The sequence below is a fragment of the Coregonus lavaretus genome (assembly GCF_964263955.1).
Source record: "Coregonus lavaretus genome assembly, chromosome: 12".
Lineage (NCBI taxonomy): Eukaryota > Metazoa > Chordata > Actinopteri > Salmoniformes > Salmonidae > Coregonus > Coregonus lavaretus.
Window position 1 is genome coordinate 26,450,993 of NC_139999.1, and position 18,092 is coordinate 26,469,084.

The 18,092-nt window shown below is 43.0% G+C and overlaps 1 protein-coding gene and 1 pseudogene across 2 annotated transcripts; both read left to right on the forward strand.

The window, feature by feature from the left end:
• The first annotated feature begins 13,524 nt into the window (after positions 1–13,524).
• On the forward strand, positions 13,525–15,303 carry LOC311138102 (arylacetamide deacetylase-like 4; annotated as a pseudogene). Its single transcript has 4 exons — positions 13,525–13,701; positions 14,026–14,237; positions 14,359–14,422; positions 14,543–15,303. The product of its transcript is annotated as an arylacetamide deacetylase-like 4 (transcript).
• Positions 15,304–15,859: 556 nt separating this feature from the next.
• On the forward strand, positions 15,860–17,812 carry cfap107 (cilia and flagella associated protein 107; the record flags this gene model as incomplete). Its single annotated transcript, XM_084172796.1, has 4 exons — positions 15,860–15,991; positions 16,620–16,730; positions 16,943–17,117; positions 17,510–17,812. 4 exons carry the CDS (start codon positions 15,860–15,862, stop codon positions 17,788–17,790), a joined length of 699 nt encoding a protein of 232 aa, XP_084028922.1. The 3' UTR covers positions 17,791–17,812.
• Positions 17,813–18,092: the final 280 nt, after the last annotated feature.

An 18,092-nucleotide genomic window follows, 5' to 3' on the forward strand; every position in this document is an offset into this window, starting at 1 on the left:
AGCTGGATGTGTCCAGACAGGGCGTTCTCACTCACACCTGACTATATCCAAATCTGACAAAGCTTGTTACACACCTAGGAGCAAGATGTACATGACATCATCTGATCTTCACCAACTCAATAATGTATGTTTTATATTCAGGAAATAAGTTATGTTAGTACTCAAGTCAGAGTTTATTTTAATTGCATTTCACATGGGTCACGAGTACACACATTACATAATTAAAATATAATAAAATAATGTAGGAAAATGGGGAAATGGAGTACTGACTGTGTTGATGGCCAGTACTGACAGTTCTGATCTCAGAGCAGCAGAAGACCCAGTTGATTCAAACTGCTCTTAAATCAGCAAAATCTAGTTGACAGAGTTCTGTTCTAAGAGCAGCAGCGCTGATAGTTTACCTGAGCTGCTCCTAGAGCAGCAACATCAAGATAACACAGTCAGTTCTGATCTCAGAGCAGCAGAAGACCCAGTTGATTCAAACTACTCTTACAGTGCCTTGCAAAAGTATTCATCCCCCTTGGCATTTTTCCTATTTTGTTGCATTACAACCTGTATTTTATATAGATTTTTATTTGGATTTCATGTAATGGACATACACAACATAGTCCAAATTGGTGAAGTGAAATGAAAAAAAGAACTTGTTTCAAACAATTCTAAAAAATAAATAACGGAAATGTGGTGCATGCATATGTATTCACCCCCTTTGCTATGAAGCCCCTAAATAAGATATGGTGCAACCAATTACCTTCATAAGTCACATAATTAGTTAAATAAAGTCCACCTGTGTGCAATCTAAATGTCACATGATCTGTCACATGATCTCAGTATATATACACCTGTTCTGAAAGGCCCCAGATTCTGCACCACCACTAAGCAAGGGGCACCACCAAGCAATCGGCACCATGAAGACCAAGGAGCTCTCCGAACAGCTCAAGGATAAAGTTGTGGAGAAGTACAGATCAGGGTTGGGGTGAATAGTGGGGATGAATAGTTATGCACACTCAAGTTTTCTGTTTTTTTGTCTTATTTCTTGTTTGTTTCACATAAAAAATTATTTTGCATCTTCAAAGTGGTAGGCAAAGACAAGGCGGTTGGAACCAAGAATCTCAAATTTGGACTCATCAGACCAAAGAACAGATTTCTACTGGTCTAATGTTCATTGCTCATATTTCTTGGCCCAAGCAAGTCTCTTCTTATTATTTGTGTCCTTTAGTAGTGGTTTCTTTGCAGCAATTCGACCATGAAGGCCTGATTCACACAGTCTCCTCTGAACAGTTGATGTTGAGATGTGTCTGTTACTTGAACTCTGTGAAGCACTTATTTGGGCTGCAATCCGAGGTGCAGTTAACTCTAATAAATGTATCCTCTGCAGCAGAGGTAACTCTGGGTCTTCCTTTCCTGTGGTGGTCCTCATGAGCGCCAGTTTCATCATAGAGCTTGATGGTTTTTGAGACTGCACTTGAAGAAACTTTCAAAGTTCTGGAAATTTTCCAGATTGACTGACCATGTCTTAAAGTAAGGATGGACTGTTGTTTCTCTTTGCTTATTTGAGCTGTTCTTGCCATAATATGGACTTGGTCTTTTACCAAATAGGGCTACAGTGGGTAAAAAAAGTATTTAGTCAGCCACCAATTGTGCAAGTTCTCCCACTTAAAAAGATGAGAGAGGCCTGTAATTTTCATCATAGGTACACGTCAACCATGACAGACAAATTGAGAAGAAAAAAAATCCAGAAAATCACATTGTAGGATTTTTAATGAATTTATTTGCAAATTATGGTGGAAAATAAGTATTTGGTCAATAACAAAAGTTTCTCAATACTTTGTTATATACCCTTTGTTGGCAATGACACAGGTCAAATGTTTTCTGTAAGTCATCACAAGGTTTTCACACACTGTTGCTGGTATTTTGGCCCATTCCTCCATGCAGAACTCCTCTAGAGCAGTGATGTTTTGGGGCTGTCGCTGGGCAACACGGACTTTCAACTCCCTCCAAAGATTTTCTATGTTGTTGAGATCTGGAGACTGGCTAGGCCACTCCAGGACCTTGAAATGCTTCTTACGAAGCCACTCCTTCGTTGCCCGGGCGGTGTGTTTGGGATCATTGTCATTCTGAAAGACCCAGCCACGTTTTTCTCATTTTGTCTGTCATAGTTGACGTGTACCTATGATGAAAATTACAGGCCTCTCTCATCTTTTTAAGTGGGAGAACTTGCACAATTTGTGGCTGACTAAATACTTTTTCCCCCACTGTATCTTCTGTATAACCCCCCTACCTTGTCACAAGACAACTGATTGGCTCAAACGCATTAAGAAGGAAATAAATTCCACAAATTAACTTTTACGAAGGCACACCTGTTAATTGAAATGCATTCCAGGTGACTACCTCATGAAGCTGGTTGAGAGAATGCCAAGAGTGTGCAAAGCTGTCATCAAGGCAAAGGGTGGCTATTTGAAGAATCTGAAATATAAAATATATTTTGGTTACTACATGATTCCATATGTGTAATTTCATAGTTTCGATGTCTTTACTATTATTCTACAATGTAGAAAATAGTAAAAATAAAGTAAAACCCTTGAATGAGTAGGTGTGTCCAAACCTTTGACTGGTACTCTACATGTGATGTCTGTGAGTGGCCAAGAGTGGAAACAAGAAGTCCTTCAAATGTGTTTTGTGTGGCACTTAATATGCAAACTGGACACTCTTCTCTTACATATGATGTCAGTGGGACATACGCTTGGACAAGGCCTGAGCATCATTCATCTTAGGTTATAGACTATGTAATTAGCTGTTGGCCCAAAAAAATCTGACAAGGTGACATACAATAAAAAGCATTGAGACAAGTCTGTTAAACAAGGATTTAACATTTATTTCCAAAATAAAACTCTGGTCATTTGGTTGCTTACATCATCAACAATGAAAATGTGCCGAGAGGAGGCATTTGCAGTTCTGAAAGCCTTCCTTGTAATTTTAAACATCTTTACTAAATAGTAACAATCATCATCCATTAGCTCAAAGCTGTCAACAAGACTGTATGTTCCATTCTCAAACGCTACACAGTAGGACTCTCTATTGTATGTTTGTGTATTGACTATGTATCCATTAACAACTGCTGTGGAATAGAACATCAGTTGTTAATGGATACAGTAACACCTAAGAGGACATAAAATCAAACGGAAAACCTTTGACAATGTCAAATGAGTCGATAAGCAACAGAGGGGATTCACCTTTAACACTATTTCTTATATCATTGTATCTTACTGCATATTCTGCATCCCTTATGAAATGTTCTTGACTTCGCTTGCGGTACTCTTGTGAATCATAAACCCTTACAAAACCATTGCCCTTAGGCACCACTTCGCCTGGATTGAGACACCACGCACAACCAAATGTACCATTAAAACTGTTTCACATTCTGCAAAATACTGCAAGCTATAGTGTTGCATGAACATACCAAATTAAAAACTTTTGTTCTCTTAAAACGTTTTGTGGTCTTACAATACCAGGAAAACCTTTCTCTTTAAGTAATCTACACTCAGCCACAAATGGTTTTAGAAAAGAGGACATAACAGGCTTGATGGTCTGAACCATAGCCCTGTCAGAACTAGGGTAGCACGTTGGATCTTAAAGGGCAACTCATTAATAACAAAGTGTATAGGCCATATGGACATCTTGGAAGATTTGAAAACTGATGCACTGTCAGAATTCCATGTCAATTAAATATTGTTTACATCAGATAATGCTTCGATAGTTTTGTATTCAATGTTTTCCTCAGATTTTTTCTGAGGGATAGAAATGGGGGAAGGTATCTTGGGGGATATGATGCAGGAAATATTTATATGATGGGGGATTTATCAATAAATGGTGGGCAAACACAGGGGAAGTTTGTAAGCTAAATAAAAATAAAAACCCCTGGAAAGGGAGGTCTGAGCTGGCAACCCTGAGGTACCATAGTTACAATCTGATGCTGCGTTCAAAACAACTGGGATCTTGGAAATCTCAGACTTCCGACTTCAGTGCGTTCAAGACAACTGGGAACTCTGAAAAAAACGAGCTCCGACTGGGAAAAATTGTTTTGAGCGGTCATCCTACTCGGAATTCCAACTCGGGCCTCTTTCTAGAGCTACGACTTTCTGACCTGAAGATCAATGACGTCATGATTTGACCTCATATTCTTCCGAGTTCCCAGTTGTCTTGAAAGCACCATAATTCAGTTGAGCGAACCATCCCTTCACCTTGTTTTGTTATAACATCTTACGTGACAACCAGAATGCATTGTATGCATTGTATGATATCAACAAACATGGCGCCACACATAGCTGGCAAATAACTTAGCATTAGCTCATCATAATCAGTACAACCTTCAAAAAAGTATTTTACACATATCATATGTATCCATTGCAATCTATGCAAGAATCGGAATGCATTATTTGTCACTAGTACTTGAAACCGTGAATAAAACAGTAAATACATTATGCTCCACACATACAGTGCATTCGGGAAGTATTCAGACCCCTTCACTTTTTCCACGTTTTGTTACGTTACAGCCTTGTTATAAAATGTATTAAATGAATAAAAATCTTCATCAATCTACACATAATAACCCATAATGACAAAGTGAAAACAGGTTTTTAGAAATGTTTGCTAATTTATAAAAATATTTTTTCTTTACATAAGTATTCAGACCCTTTGCTATGAGACTCGAATTTAGCTCAGGTGCATCTTGTTTCCATTGATCATAATTTAAGGTCCCCCGGAACACATTTTTTTATAACCCAACCCTGATCCGTACTTCTCCACAACTTTGTCCCTGACCTGTTTGGAGAGCTCTTTGCCGCTTGCTTGGTGGTGCCCCTTGCTTAGTGGTGTTGCAGAATCTGGGGCCTTTCAGAACAGGTGTATATATAATAAGATCATGTGACAGATCATGTGACACTTAGATTGCACACAGGTGGACTTTATTTAACTAATTCTGTGACTTCTGAAGGTAATTGGTTGCAACAGATCTTATTTAGGGGCTTCATAGCAAAGGGGGTGAATACAGATGCACGCACCACTTTTCTGTTATTTATTTTTTGAGAATTCTTTGAAATAAATTATTTTTTTGATTTCACTTCACCAATTTGGACTATTTTGTGTATGTCCATTACATGAAATCCAAATAAAAATCTATTTAAATTACAGGTTGTAATGCAAAAAATAGGAAAAACACCAAGGGGGATGAATACTTTTGCAAGGCACTGTAGCCCGCTTGGAGTTTGCCAAAAGGCACCTAAAGGACTCTCAGACCATGAGAAACAAGATTCTCTGGTCTGATGAAACCAAGATTGAACTCTTTGGCCTGAATGCCAAGCGGCACGTCTGGAGGAAACCAGGCACTGCTCATCACCTGGCCAATACCATCCCTATGGTGAAGCATGGTGGTGGCAGCATCATGCTGTGGGGATATTTTTCAGCGGCAGGGACTGGGAGACTAGTCAGGATCGAGGCAAAGATGAACGGAGCAAAGTACAGAGAGATCCTTCATGACAACCTGCTCCAGGGCGCTCAGGACCTCAGTCTGGGGCGAAGGTTCACCTTCCAACAGGACAACGATCCTAAGCACACAGCCAAGACAATGCAGGAGTGGCTTCGGGACAAGTCTCTGAATGTCCTTGAGTGGCCCAGCCAGAGCCTGGAATTGAACCCGATCGAACATCTCCGGAAAGACTCTACAATAAAAGCCTGATTGGTGGAGTGCTGCAGAGATGGTTGTCCTTCTGGAAGGTTCTACCATCTCCACAGAGGATCTCTAGAACTTTGTCAGAGTGAGCATTGGGTTCTTGGTCACCTCGCTGATCAAGGCCCTTCTCCCCCGATTGCTCAGTTTGGCCAGGCAGCCAGCTCTTGGAAGAGTCTTGGTGGTTCCAAACTTCTTCCATTTAAGAATGATGGAGGCTACTGTGTTCTTGGGGACCTTCAATGCTGCAGACATTTTTTGGTACCCTTCCTCAGATCTGTGCCTTGACACAATCCTGTCTCGGAGCTCTACGGACAATTCCTTGACATCATGGCTTGGTTTTGCTCTGACATGCACTGTCAACTGTGGGACCTTATACAGACAGGTGTGTGCCTTTCCAAATCATGTCCAGTCATTTGAATTTACCACAGGTGGACTCCAATCAAGTTGTAGAAACATCTCAAGGATGATGAATGGAAACAGGATGCACCTGAGCTGAATTTCGAATCTCATAGCAAAGGGTCTGAATACTTATGTAAATACGGTATTTCTGTTTTTAATTTTTTATACATTTGGAAAAAAATCTAAAAACCAGTTTTTGCTTTGTCATGATTGGGTGTTGTGTGTAGATTGATATGGGGGAAAAAACAATTCAATCCATTTTAGAATAAGGCTGTAACGTAACAAAATGTGGAAAAAGTCAAGGGGTCTGAATACTTTCCGAAGGCACTGTATATAATGTATATACATATACAGTACCAGTCAAAGTTTGGACACACCTACTCATTCAAGAGTTTTTCTTAATTTGTACTCATTTTTACATTGTAGAATAATAGTGAAGACATCAATACTATGAAACAACACATATGGAATCATGTAGTAACCAAAAAAGTGTTAAACCAATCAAAATATATTTTATATTCAATCCAAGATGGCGTAGTAGTGCAGTTGTGTTTTTATCGTGTCTGTAAATAGCCTGTAAATACCCTATTTTTCTGTATTTTTCGTACATATTTCCCTATCAGACTTTTCATCCTTCTACAAAATATACTTTCCTGCAACACGCCTCACTCAATGTGGAACGGATTCTATTATTGACTTACCTTTATCTAGAATCTAGAATCTCCAGTTGAAACTAGCTAGCCAGCTAACTAGCTACTTGCTATTAGCCACAGCTAGCGGTGTTTCACCCAGAACATTGGATTTTTTTTCTGCGGGATTAATTTTAATCACTGGACATTAATCACCGGATATTCGGCCAGTCTGCACAGCGCGTTATCGACCCAGAACATATCAGTTTTTCCGCCGGAATCACTGAATCACTGGACCTTTAACTCCGGATTCATCGCTACCAGCTAGCTACAACAAAACGGACGCTGTGGTCTGGCTAATCATCCTGAGCTAGGCCCATCTCCCGGCTATCTACCTCTCTGTCAACCGGACGGGACCACCTAGTGTTGACACGGAGCCCCGCCGATCCTACACGACTGGTCTGCCGACGAAATCGTCTGATGTGGTTACGACGTTAACCACGAAGATTCCATCCATCTGCTAGCCCCGGCCCGCTAGCACACGTTAGCCGTGGCCTCTTACTCTCTAGTGCTTTACCACCGGACCTTATGATAACTCAGCTATACAGCTGATGTCTGCTGGACTGTTCCTTTTTACGGTACTACATCCTGTTTATGTTTAGCCTCAGCCCAAACATGGTTAGTTTATTGTTGTTTCGGTTATTTCTAATTGTACTATATCACTGTAGACCCCCCAGCCTAGCTAAACCTGCCTTAGATAGCTCCTTTGCCCCTCCCCCTATACACGCGGAGACCGACTCAATTGATGCCTCCAGCGATGCTATCTCTTTCATTGTTACCCAACGCTTAGGTTTACCTCCACTTTACTCATATCCTTCCATATCCTTGTCTGTACATAATGCCCTGAATCTTTTCTATAACACCCGGAAATCTGCCCCCTTTATTCTATGTACCCAACGCACTAGAAGACCAGTTCTTAAAGCCTTTAGCCGTATCCTTATTCTAGTCCTCCTCTGTTCCTCTGGTGATGTAGAGGCTAACCCAGGCCCTGCAGCCCTCAGTATCACTCCTACTCCCCAGGCGCTATCATTTGATGACTTCTGTAATCGCAAAAGTCTTGGTTTCTTGCACATAAATATCAGAAGTCTACTTCCTAAGTTTGAGTTATTCACTGCGTTAGCACACTCTGCCAACCCTTATGTTCTAGCAGTGTCTGAATCCTGGCTCAGGAAGGCCACCAAAAATTCTGAAATTTCCATCCCCAACTATAACATTTTCCGTCTAGATAGAACTGCCAAAGGGGGTGGAGTTGCAATCTACTGTAGAGATAGCCTGCAGAGCTCTATCATACTATCCAGGTCTGTGCCCAAACAGTTTGAGCTTCTACTTCTAAAAATCCACCTTTCCAGAAATAAGTCTCTCACTGTTGCCGCTTGCTACAGACCCCCCTCAGCCCCCAGCTGTGCCCTGGACACCATATGTGAATTGATTGCCCTCCATTTATCCTCAGAGTTTGTACTGCTTGGTGACCTAAATTGGGATATGCTTAATACCCCAGCCATCCTACAATCCAAGCTAGATGCCCTCAACCTCACGCAAATTATCAACGAACCTACCAGGTACAACCCTAAATCCGTAAACATGGGTACCCTCATAGATATCATCCTGACTAACTTACCCTCTAAATACATCCCCGCTGTCTTCAACCAGGATCTCAGCGATCACTGCCTTATTGCCTGCGTCCGTAACGGGTCCGCGGTCAAACGACCACCCCTCATCACTGTCAAACGCTCCCTAAAACACTTTAGCGAGCAGGCCTTCCTAATTGACCTGGCCCAGGTATCCTGGATGGATATAGATCTCATTCCGTCAGTAGAGGATGCCTGGTTGTTCCTTAAAAGTAATTTCCTCTCAATCTTAAATAAACATGCCCCATTCAAAAAATACAGAACTAAGAACCGATATAGCCCCTGGTTCTCCTCAGACTTGACTGCCCTTGACCAGCACAAAAACATCCTGTGGCGTACAGCATTAGCATCAAATAGCCCCCGCGATATGCAACTTTTCAGGGAAGTTAGGAACCAATATACACAAGCAGTCAGGAAAGCAAAGGCTAACTTTTTCAAACAGAAATTTGCATCCTGTAGCACTAACTCCAAAAAGTTTTGGGACACTGTAAAGTCCATGGAGAATAAGAGCACTTCCTCCCAGCTGCCCACTGCACTGAGGCTAGGAAACACTATCACCACCGATAAATCTACAATAATCGAGAATTTCAACAAGCATTTTGCTACAGCTGGCCATGCTTTCCATCTGGCTACCACTAACCCGGCCACCAACTCTGCACCCTCTGCTGCAACTTGCCCATGCCCCCCCCGCTTCTCCTTCACACAAATTCAGACAGCTGATGTTTTGAAAGCGCTGCAAAATCTGGACCCCTACAAATCAGCTGGGCTAGACAATCTGGACCCTTTCTTTCTAAAACTAGCCGCCGAAATTGTCGCAACCCCTATTACTAGTCTGTTCAACCTCTCTTTCATAACGTCTGAGATCCCCAGAGATTGGAAAGCTGCCGCGGTCATCCCCCTCTTCAAAGGGGGTGACACTCTAGATCCAAACTGCTACAGACCTATATCCATCCTGCCCTGCCTTTCGAAAGTATTTGAAAGCCAAGTTAACAAACAGATCACCGACCATTTCGAATACCACCGTACCTTCTCCGCTATGCAATCCGGTTTCCGAGCTGGTCACGGGTGCACTTCAGCCACGCTCAAGGTCCTAAACGATATTATAACCGCGATTGATAATAGACAGTACTGTGCAGCCGTCTTCATCGACCTGGCCAAGGCTTTCGACTCTGTCAACCACCGCATTCTTATTGGAAGACTAAATAGCCTTGGTTTCTCAAATGACTGCCTCGCCTGGTTCACCAACTACTTCTCAGATAGAGTTCAGTGTGTCAAATCGGAGGGCCTGTTGTCTGGACCTATGGCAGTCTCTATGGGGGTGCCACAGGGTTCAATTCTTGGGCCGACACTTTTCTCCGTGTATATCAATGATGTCGCTCTTGCTGCTGGTGACTCTCAGATCCACCTCTACGCAGACGACACCATTTTGTATACATCTGGCCCTTCATTGGACACTGTGTTAACAAACCTCCAAACGAGCTTCAATGCCATACAACAATCCTTCAGTAGCCTCCAACTGCTCTTAAACACTAGTAAAACTAAATGCATGCTTTTCAATCGAACGCTGCTGGCACCCGCCCACCCGACTAGAATCACCACTCTCGACGGGTCTGACCTAGAGTATGTGGACAACTACAAATACCTAGGTGTCTGGTTAGACTGTAAACTCAACTTCCAGACTCACATAAAGAATCTCCAATCCAAAGTTAAATCTAGAATCGGCTTCCTATTTCGCAACAAAGCCTCCTTCACTCATGCTGCCAAACATGCCCTCGTAAAACTGACTATCCTACCGATCCTTGACTTCGGCGATGTCATTTACAAAATAGCCTCCAACACTCTACTCAGCAAATTGGACGTAGTCTATCACAGTGCCATCCGTTTTGTCTCCAAAGCCCCATACACTACCCACCACTGTGACCTGTACGCTCTTGTTGGCTGGTCCTCACTACAGGTTCGTCGTCAAACCCACTGGCTCCAGGCCATCTATAAATCACTGCTAGGCAAATCCCCGCCTTATCTTAGCTCATTGGTCACCATAGCAGCACCCACCCGTAGTCTGCGCTCCAGCAGGTATATCTCACTGAGATCATTGACAAGATCCTCCTTCGTAGTTCTGGGCTGATTCCTCATCGTTCTCATGATCATTGCAACTCCACAAGGTGAGATCTTGCATGGAGCCCCAGGCCGAGATTGACAGTTCTTTTGTGTTTCTTCCATTTGCGAATAATCGCACCAAGTGTTGTCACCTTCTCACCAAGCTGCTTGGCGATGGTCTTGTAGCCCATTCCAGCCTTGTGTAGGTCTACAATCTTGTCCCTGACATCCTTGGAGAGCTCTTTGGTCTTGACCATGGTGGAGAGTTTGGAATCTGATTGATTGATTGCTTCTGTGGACAGGTGTCTTTTATACAGGTAACAAACTGAGATTAGGAGCACTCCCTTTAAGAGTGTGCTCCTAATCTCAGCTCGTTACCTGTATAAAAGACACCTGGGAGCCAGAAATCTTTCTGATTGAGAGGGGGTCAAATACTTATTTCCCTCATTAAAATGCAAATCAATTGATACAATTGTTGACATGCGTTTTTCTGGATTTTGTTGTTGTTATTCTGTCTCTCACTGTTCAAATAAACCTACCATTAAAATTATAGACTGATCATTTCTTTGTCAGTGGGCAAACGTACAAAATCAGCAGGGCATCAAATACTTTTTTCCCTCACTGTAGTTACTCCACAATACTAACCTAATTGACAGAGTGAAAAGAAGGAAGCCTGTACAGAATACAAATATTCCAAAACTTGCATCCTGTTTGCAACAAGGCACTAAGGTAATACTGCAAAAAATGTGTCATAGCAATTCACTTTTTGTCCTGAATACAAAGCGTTATATTTGGGGCAAATCTAATAAACCACATTACTGAGTATCACTCTCCATATTTCCATGCATAGTGGTGGCTGCATCATGTTATAGGTATGCTTGTAATTGTTAAGAACTTGGGAGTTTTTCAGGATAAAAAAGAAACGGAATGGAGCTAAGCACAGGCAAAATCCTAGATGAAAACCTGGTTCACGCAGCGGTTTAAGGCACTGCATCGTAGTGCTTGAGGCGTCACTACAGACCCGGGCTGTATCGCAGCAGGCCGTGACCGGGAGACCCATGAGGCGGTGAACAATTGGCCCAGCGTCGTCCGAGTTAGGGGAGGGTTTGGCAGGCCGGGATGTCCTTGTCCCATCACGCTCTAGCGACTCCTTGTGGCTAGAGCGTGTCGCCAGTTGTATGGTGTTCGGTCGCCAGTTGTATGGTGTTTCCTCCGACACATTAGTGCGGCTGACTTCCGGGTTAAGAGAGCAGTGTGTCAAGAAGCAGTGCGGCTTGGCAGGGTCGTGTTTCGGAGGACACACATGGCTCTCGACCTTTGCCCCTCCCGAGTCCGTACGGGAGTTGCAGCGATGGGAGAGGACTGTAACTACCAATTGGATATCACAAAATAAAGAACGTGTTCAGTCTGCATTCCAGCAGACACTGGGAGATGAATACATCGTGGGCTCTGCCGCCTCAGCCATACTGTCAATCTATCATCAATGTGTCCACTCCTATTTATAGAGTTTATCTTGTGATCTCGACAAAACAACTTTTGTTATGTCGTGATCATGAGATAAATAAGTTGTGATCTCGACATAACCAGGGATAATGTTTTTATACATATGTCCTCTCTGGACTTCCGTACCCATGAGCATGCTAAATGCTTCCCTTTTTCCCATCAGCCAGATTGGCCACATTTTACATCACATAGTAAAATCAAAGAGAGTACAGTATGAAGATAGGCTAAAACTGCTTCTCCAATAGATATCCCCTATCACACTTGTAGGCGATGTCATGGCGATGTTGGCTAGCTATGCTCATGCGCAGAAACACATCATCGGGTCTAATGGTCGTCTCGCGTCAAACTACGCAGGTGCAGGCAATCAAATCAAAGGCACTCCTTCGATATAAAGTCGTTTTTGACTTTTAAAAAACGTGTTAGTTTGTCACTTTCAAGAAAGTTGGAGTAGTAACATGTTCAATGTTCGCAATGTTGCTTCTCTGGGTTTAGAAACTCTGTGGCTTATTTGATCGAATAGAAGTTTCATAATGCTTAGGTTGTTACAAGTGTACTGATATAATAGCACACATGACATCCATGCAACTTTGAGAAAAAACACTTTATATCGGAGTTTTGCCTAACGTTAGGTTAGAGTAAGTAAAACTCCTATGAGCTTTTATGTCATATAATTGTGCCATACAAAATTACATACTACTTCATGTGATAAAAGTTAATTTTACTGCACAAAAGAAGATGGGGGACTGTGAAGACGCCCTGATGTAGTGATCTTTCACTTGAAACACATCTCTCTCTGTGACAATAAAGAAATGGGTCAGTCCCAGAAACTTGTCAAGGTGACAAATAGGGACCTGCATAAATACCTCCTAAACAAATCCAGTGAATTCATAGGCTGCAGACAAGATTCCAGTCTGTGATTTTTGGCCTAGGCCTTGTGACTTTTACTGGGTATAGCTGCTGAACGGAGGGCTTTTTCCAGAAACTGTGATGGGTTTAAAAAGCAGCTTCACAATGGCAGCTTTGTGTTGGGTTTAGCTTCTCAGAAAAAGGCTGTGACTCTGTGACGGCTAAAAGGTTGGCTAGTCCTAGAAAACAGCTCCTGTTGCTCAAGCCATCACTGCCATCTACAGATGAACAGTGAAAGTTCAGATACCAGTGTCCTCTGTGAAAAATAACATTTAAAATGAATGAATTACTATTCTGTGTTTATAAAACTAAGATACTGTATATTCATAAAAATAGCTAACTGTGAAATATGTGTTAAATGTATCTAATTGCTTGAGTCCATAAAATTCATAGAATAAAATAATGAATGTCCCTTTGTTACTGGCACTGAAAGTCATTTAGATAGAACAAGGTCAGAGCAGGGTGTACACAACGATGTAGGAGGGGCAAAGAAAACCCAAGCAGCTGGATAAAACATTCATACCTAATGACTAAGCTATTTCTACTGTAGCCTACCTGGGATCACACTAGAAGCACCATGGACATCAACACTGCATTTTTAATAATTGGCTTTGCTGCCTTGATTGCAGCCTTCCTCCTTCTGGTAATTGGTCTACTGTATTCTGAGCTGATGAATTCAGACATTCCTCAAGGGGTTGCAAATCGAGGGAAACTGCATGTAGTTCATGGCTTGTTTGTTGGCATAGCAATTGTGGTGAGTATCTATCTATGGAATTGTTAGTGCTTATTATTTGATGTTTTCTGCTGTCAAATCACGTTCAAGTCTCTGAAGAAATAATTTATTTAACGTATTCCTTGGTGAAAAGAGAAACATGCTCGTACTTGAATACTATTAAAAAGAGAACTCAGCTCTTTTAAAATATGCTTGTCCTTTCTATGTACTCTAACACTGATAAAACTTCAATGGTGTAGATAAGAGAACAGGTCTGAATAAATGACAAAAAGTCAAAGTCATTCAGGGGTTTCATTGTTTGGGTAAGGACACTCAAGCAGAGTTTTCACAGTCCTGTCCTGTCAGGGCCGTATCCTGGATCGGCTGGGTCTATGTCATCAGGTGGTTCAGAAGACGGTTCCTGGTCATTCTATGACCAGTTCCCCCTGGACTACGTGTGACGGACCTCACCTTCTCTGAGGTGCCAGTCAGAGTGTATGAGCCCACAGCTGTCTCACTGGGCCTGAGGAGGGGCCTGGTATACTTCCATGGAGGAGGATGGGTGTTGGGCAATTTGGGTAATAAGATAAGACAAACATAATGTCTATCTTACAATAGCGGCCTGCTCATATAAAAAAAGAAACGTTTCATTCTCTGTTTACTCTAGTCTAACACTAATGTTCTGTTTCTTGTGATCAGATACTGCAGATGAGGTCTGCAGGCACATTGCCAAGGAGTCTGAAACCACGGTGGTTTCTGTTGGGTAACTTTTATTTTATGACTCACTGACTCAAAATGTGCTTCCAAAGCAGATCAATACAGTGAAAAGGGCTGTAAAGTTGTCAAATCCTTGACATGTTTCTTCTTTCTCTACCCTCTTTAGATACCGGCTTGCCGCTGAATATCGGTACCCCACTCAGCTGGATGACTGTGAGGCTACAACGTGTCACTTCCTGTCTGTGGCAGAGGCAGAGTTCGGGGTGGACCCAGGCAGAGGGGTGATAGTGCTGGGGCAAACCTGGCAGCCGCACTGTGCCAAAGTCTGGCCAATAGAAAGGATGGACATCTGCTGTCTCCCTGTGCCCAGGTCCTCATCTATCCAGCTTTGCAGATGGCAGATTTCAACCTGCCTTCATACCAGTAGAATCATGCTGTGCCCATATTGTTCCGTGGCCGGATGGCATTCTACTTCCTGCAGTATCTCAACGGGGACACGTCAGTGTGCCAGGATGTGCTGGAGGGGAACCACATCCCTGCTGAGATGAGGCTGGCCTTCAAGGAGAGGCTCTCCCAGAACACCTCCCTCCTGAGTGCAGGGTGCGGGGCCACTGCCAGCATGTACACTCAGACTTAGACTACAATGGAGAGGTGTACCACATAATCAAAGACTGTCTGGATCCGGAGGTGTCCCCGCTCCTGGAAGATGACGCTGTTATCCGTCTGACCCCACCGGCCTTTATCCTGACCTGTGAGTACGACGTGCTGAGGGATGATGGAATCCTGGACCTGGGACTGGAGGTCACCTGGCATCACGTTCCAGACGGCTTCCATAGACTCATGGAATTTTTCAAAGAAGGCTGGCTAACCTTCCTATCTGCAACACAGGCTGTAGATAGTATTGTAAGCTATGTAAAAACACTTTGAGAAACACTAAACTGATCAAATGGATGTTAATGTTTGATGTGCATCTGTTTGGATTGAAATTATATAGGGAATATTTCGAGATTAGATTTTTCATGTTCCTGGCCAGTGACTTTGTTCTGTTTACAGGCAAAGCTAATAAACACAGCTTAGTACATGTTTTACTCTTCTTTAAATCAATTAAGGCATTCATTTTCATTTCTACAGAAAGATGCAATCCAATGATATTCATTATGATTTAAATGAAGACGTGTATAGCATGTATGAGCTATAGGCTAACTGCTGCAGAATTCTCTGACATTCAGAAATACAGCACCATTCTAAAGTATTGCATGCAAGTGTTATTATAATGCAGGTCCTTTGCCTCCCATTTCCCTCCACTACTGCTCCACTATTCTGTCTGTCAGTCACAGAATGTTTGCTGTATCCATAGCAACCGAGCTTCCTCTTACTATGTCACAATGAGAGCAGGTGGAATGCACCATCATCTGTTCTGTTTGATCTAACTATGCTCTGATATTAGGACCAAACCATCTCTTAATCAGCTGTATGTGACACCATGTACAGTACCACCTACAGTATGAGCAATCAGGAAAAGAGTTATGATAAATGGACCCAACCTGGCTGGAGAATAGAGCAGAAGTATGCAAACAAAGTTCTAATTGGCAACTGGGTGGAAGAGAAGCTTCAGGTAGGGTTTTTAATAAAAGTTTATTCTGGGATTTTCATGTAATTTCAATTAATTGCCATTGCTATTATGCATTGCCTGTGATGAATGTTGCTAATTCATCAAATAATGCAACATTTGGCAAGAGTCATCAAGAGTCATTATCAAGAGTTTTAATTACAGCAAAGCGTGGGTACAGCAGTCTTTCCTTTCGATTCAAATGAGATTCTCACAAGAAAAACCTGCACTGAGTGTGAGAATGTGCTATACCTCCTGCTTTCTGTAGCCAAAGATCTTCAACAAACTAGTTCAATGGCTGGTTTCCAATGGTTCTGCTGCTTCTCAGTCGGTTTGCAAATCTATACAAAAATAATTAGAGGGCTTCAGTTAAGCTACATCAGCACAGACTCCCAGTGTGAGAGACTCAAGAGGCAGTCTAATTGCATTGACGCCAGGCAGGGCCGCAGGCTGCTGCTTCAGGATCTGACTAGAGGGATGTCTTTAGAAATACTATACAACAGCATGGATCGATGGTGAAGTGTGAGCTTTGCTGAGCTCATGCTTAAGTGGCTGAGCAATCCCTCCTCTCCTCCTCTTTCCCCCTCCTCCTCCTCCTCCTCTTCCTGTCTATTTACCCTCTCTGTCGAGACAGTTCACTCGAGAGTGTAAGACAGCCAACAGCACCAACCGTGCAGACTACCAGTCACAGAGGGACCACCGGCCAGACGTCATCCTCAGACGACAGGCGCTGCGGAAAGCTGAGGTCAGTCTTACACAGCAGGATCATGATATCATTAGCATTAGCGAAATGCTAGTCAAGTTAGGCCTAAAAGTCTGTTAGAACAAAATCCAAACAAAGATTATCCGTATACGCAGAGGTAATGAGCTAATCAATCAAACAAGCAGTGTGCCCTCTGCCATTGTTTTTTAAAGCAATGGATGGCCAGTAGAATAGTGGGTTGTGGTGTGTTCCAGGGCCTTCCCGCCAAGCTGCTTCTCTCCCACCACGGCACGCTGCCCTCCCATTACCTGGTCACCCTCTATGATGAGATGTATGGGCGCCAGGGCACCTCCACCCTTCCTGCCTTGCGCTCCTGGCATCCAGACAGGCTGGCGTGGACACCAGAGAAGTCTGACCACCCAAGCTTGGGTAAGAGAGGAAGTCAACATTAGAATAAACCTTTTCTAAAGCATTGGTTCCACCAAGAGTTTTGAGTGCAAAACCAATAGGGAACACAGCACCTTGGTTTGACAAAACCACTTTTATATGGGTACAAAATCATCACACAGTATGTTTGAATTATGAAAAGCGTGTATTTACTTGACTGTGGCACAGAAAAATGTTAGCTGTAATTACAAACTAGTCTCAAGTAAAGAAAAACCGGGAAGAACAAAGATGCAGTGTTCCACAACTAAAGTTCAGGCAGAATAAATGGCCTTTGATTGTTCCAAATCTGTCACAGATATAATTAATGACTGCAGCACTGTAACAGCTGAGCCCTCTCTCTCTCGCTCTCTCCCTCCCTTCCTTCTCCCTTCCAGCACCTCCAACTAACTTTGGCCTGGTGGAGTCTAGACAGGTCCGTCTGGACCAGCAGCAGTCCCCCCTCCCTGCGCTGAGTGTGTACAGGTCAGCGTACCAGAGGTACCCACCCAGTGCTTTCCGCCAGCCCTGCTTCGCCAGTGTGCCACGAGGCCTCTCCAGCAAGCTCCATCCTGCCAATCAGATCAACAAGGACATGGATCTGAAACAACGGCCCTGCAGACAGGTCCCAGACAACTCAGTCTCCGCCAGCCTCCTCCCTCCCCTGTCTGTTGTGTAGACAGAGCACGGCCCTGAGCTGGCGTGCCTCACACGCTGTTTCGATACTCAGGGGCCGTGCTCAAGTGGTGCTGTTTGAGGATTGTATTTTGTATTAGTCTAATGCATGAAAAATGAAATGGAGCAGAACATATGGGATATCAAAAGATGTAGAAAATTAAACAGTAGTCTCATTATAATCTCTTGAATCTAGGCTCTGTGTGTGTATGTGTGTGTGTGTGTGTGTGTGTGTGTGTGTGTGTGTGTGTGTGTGTGTGTGTGTGTGTGTGTGTGTGTGTGTGTGTGTGTGTGTGTGTGTGTGTG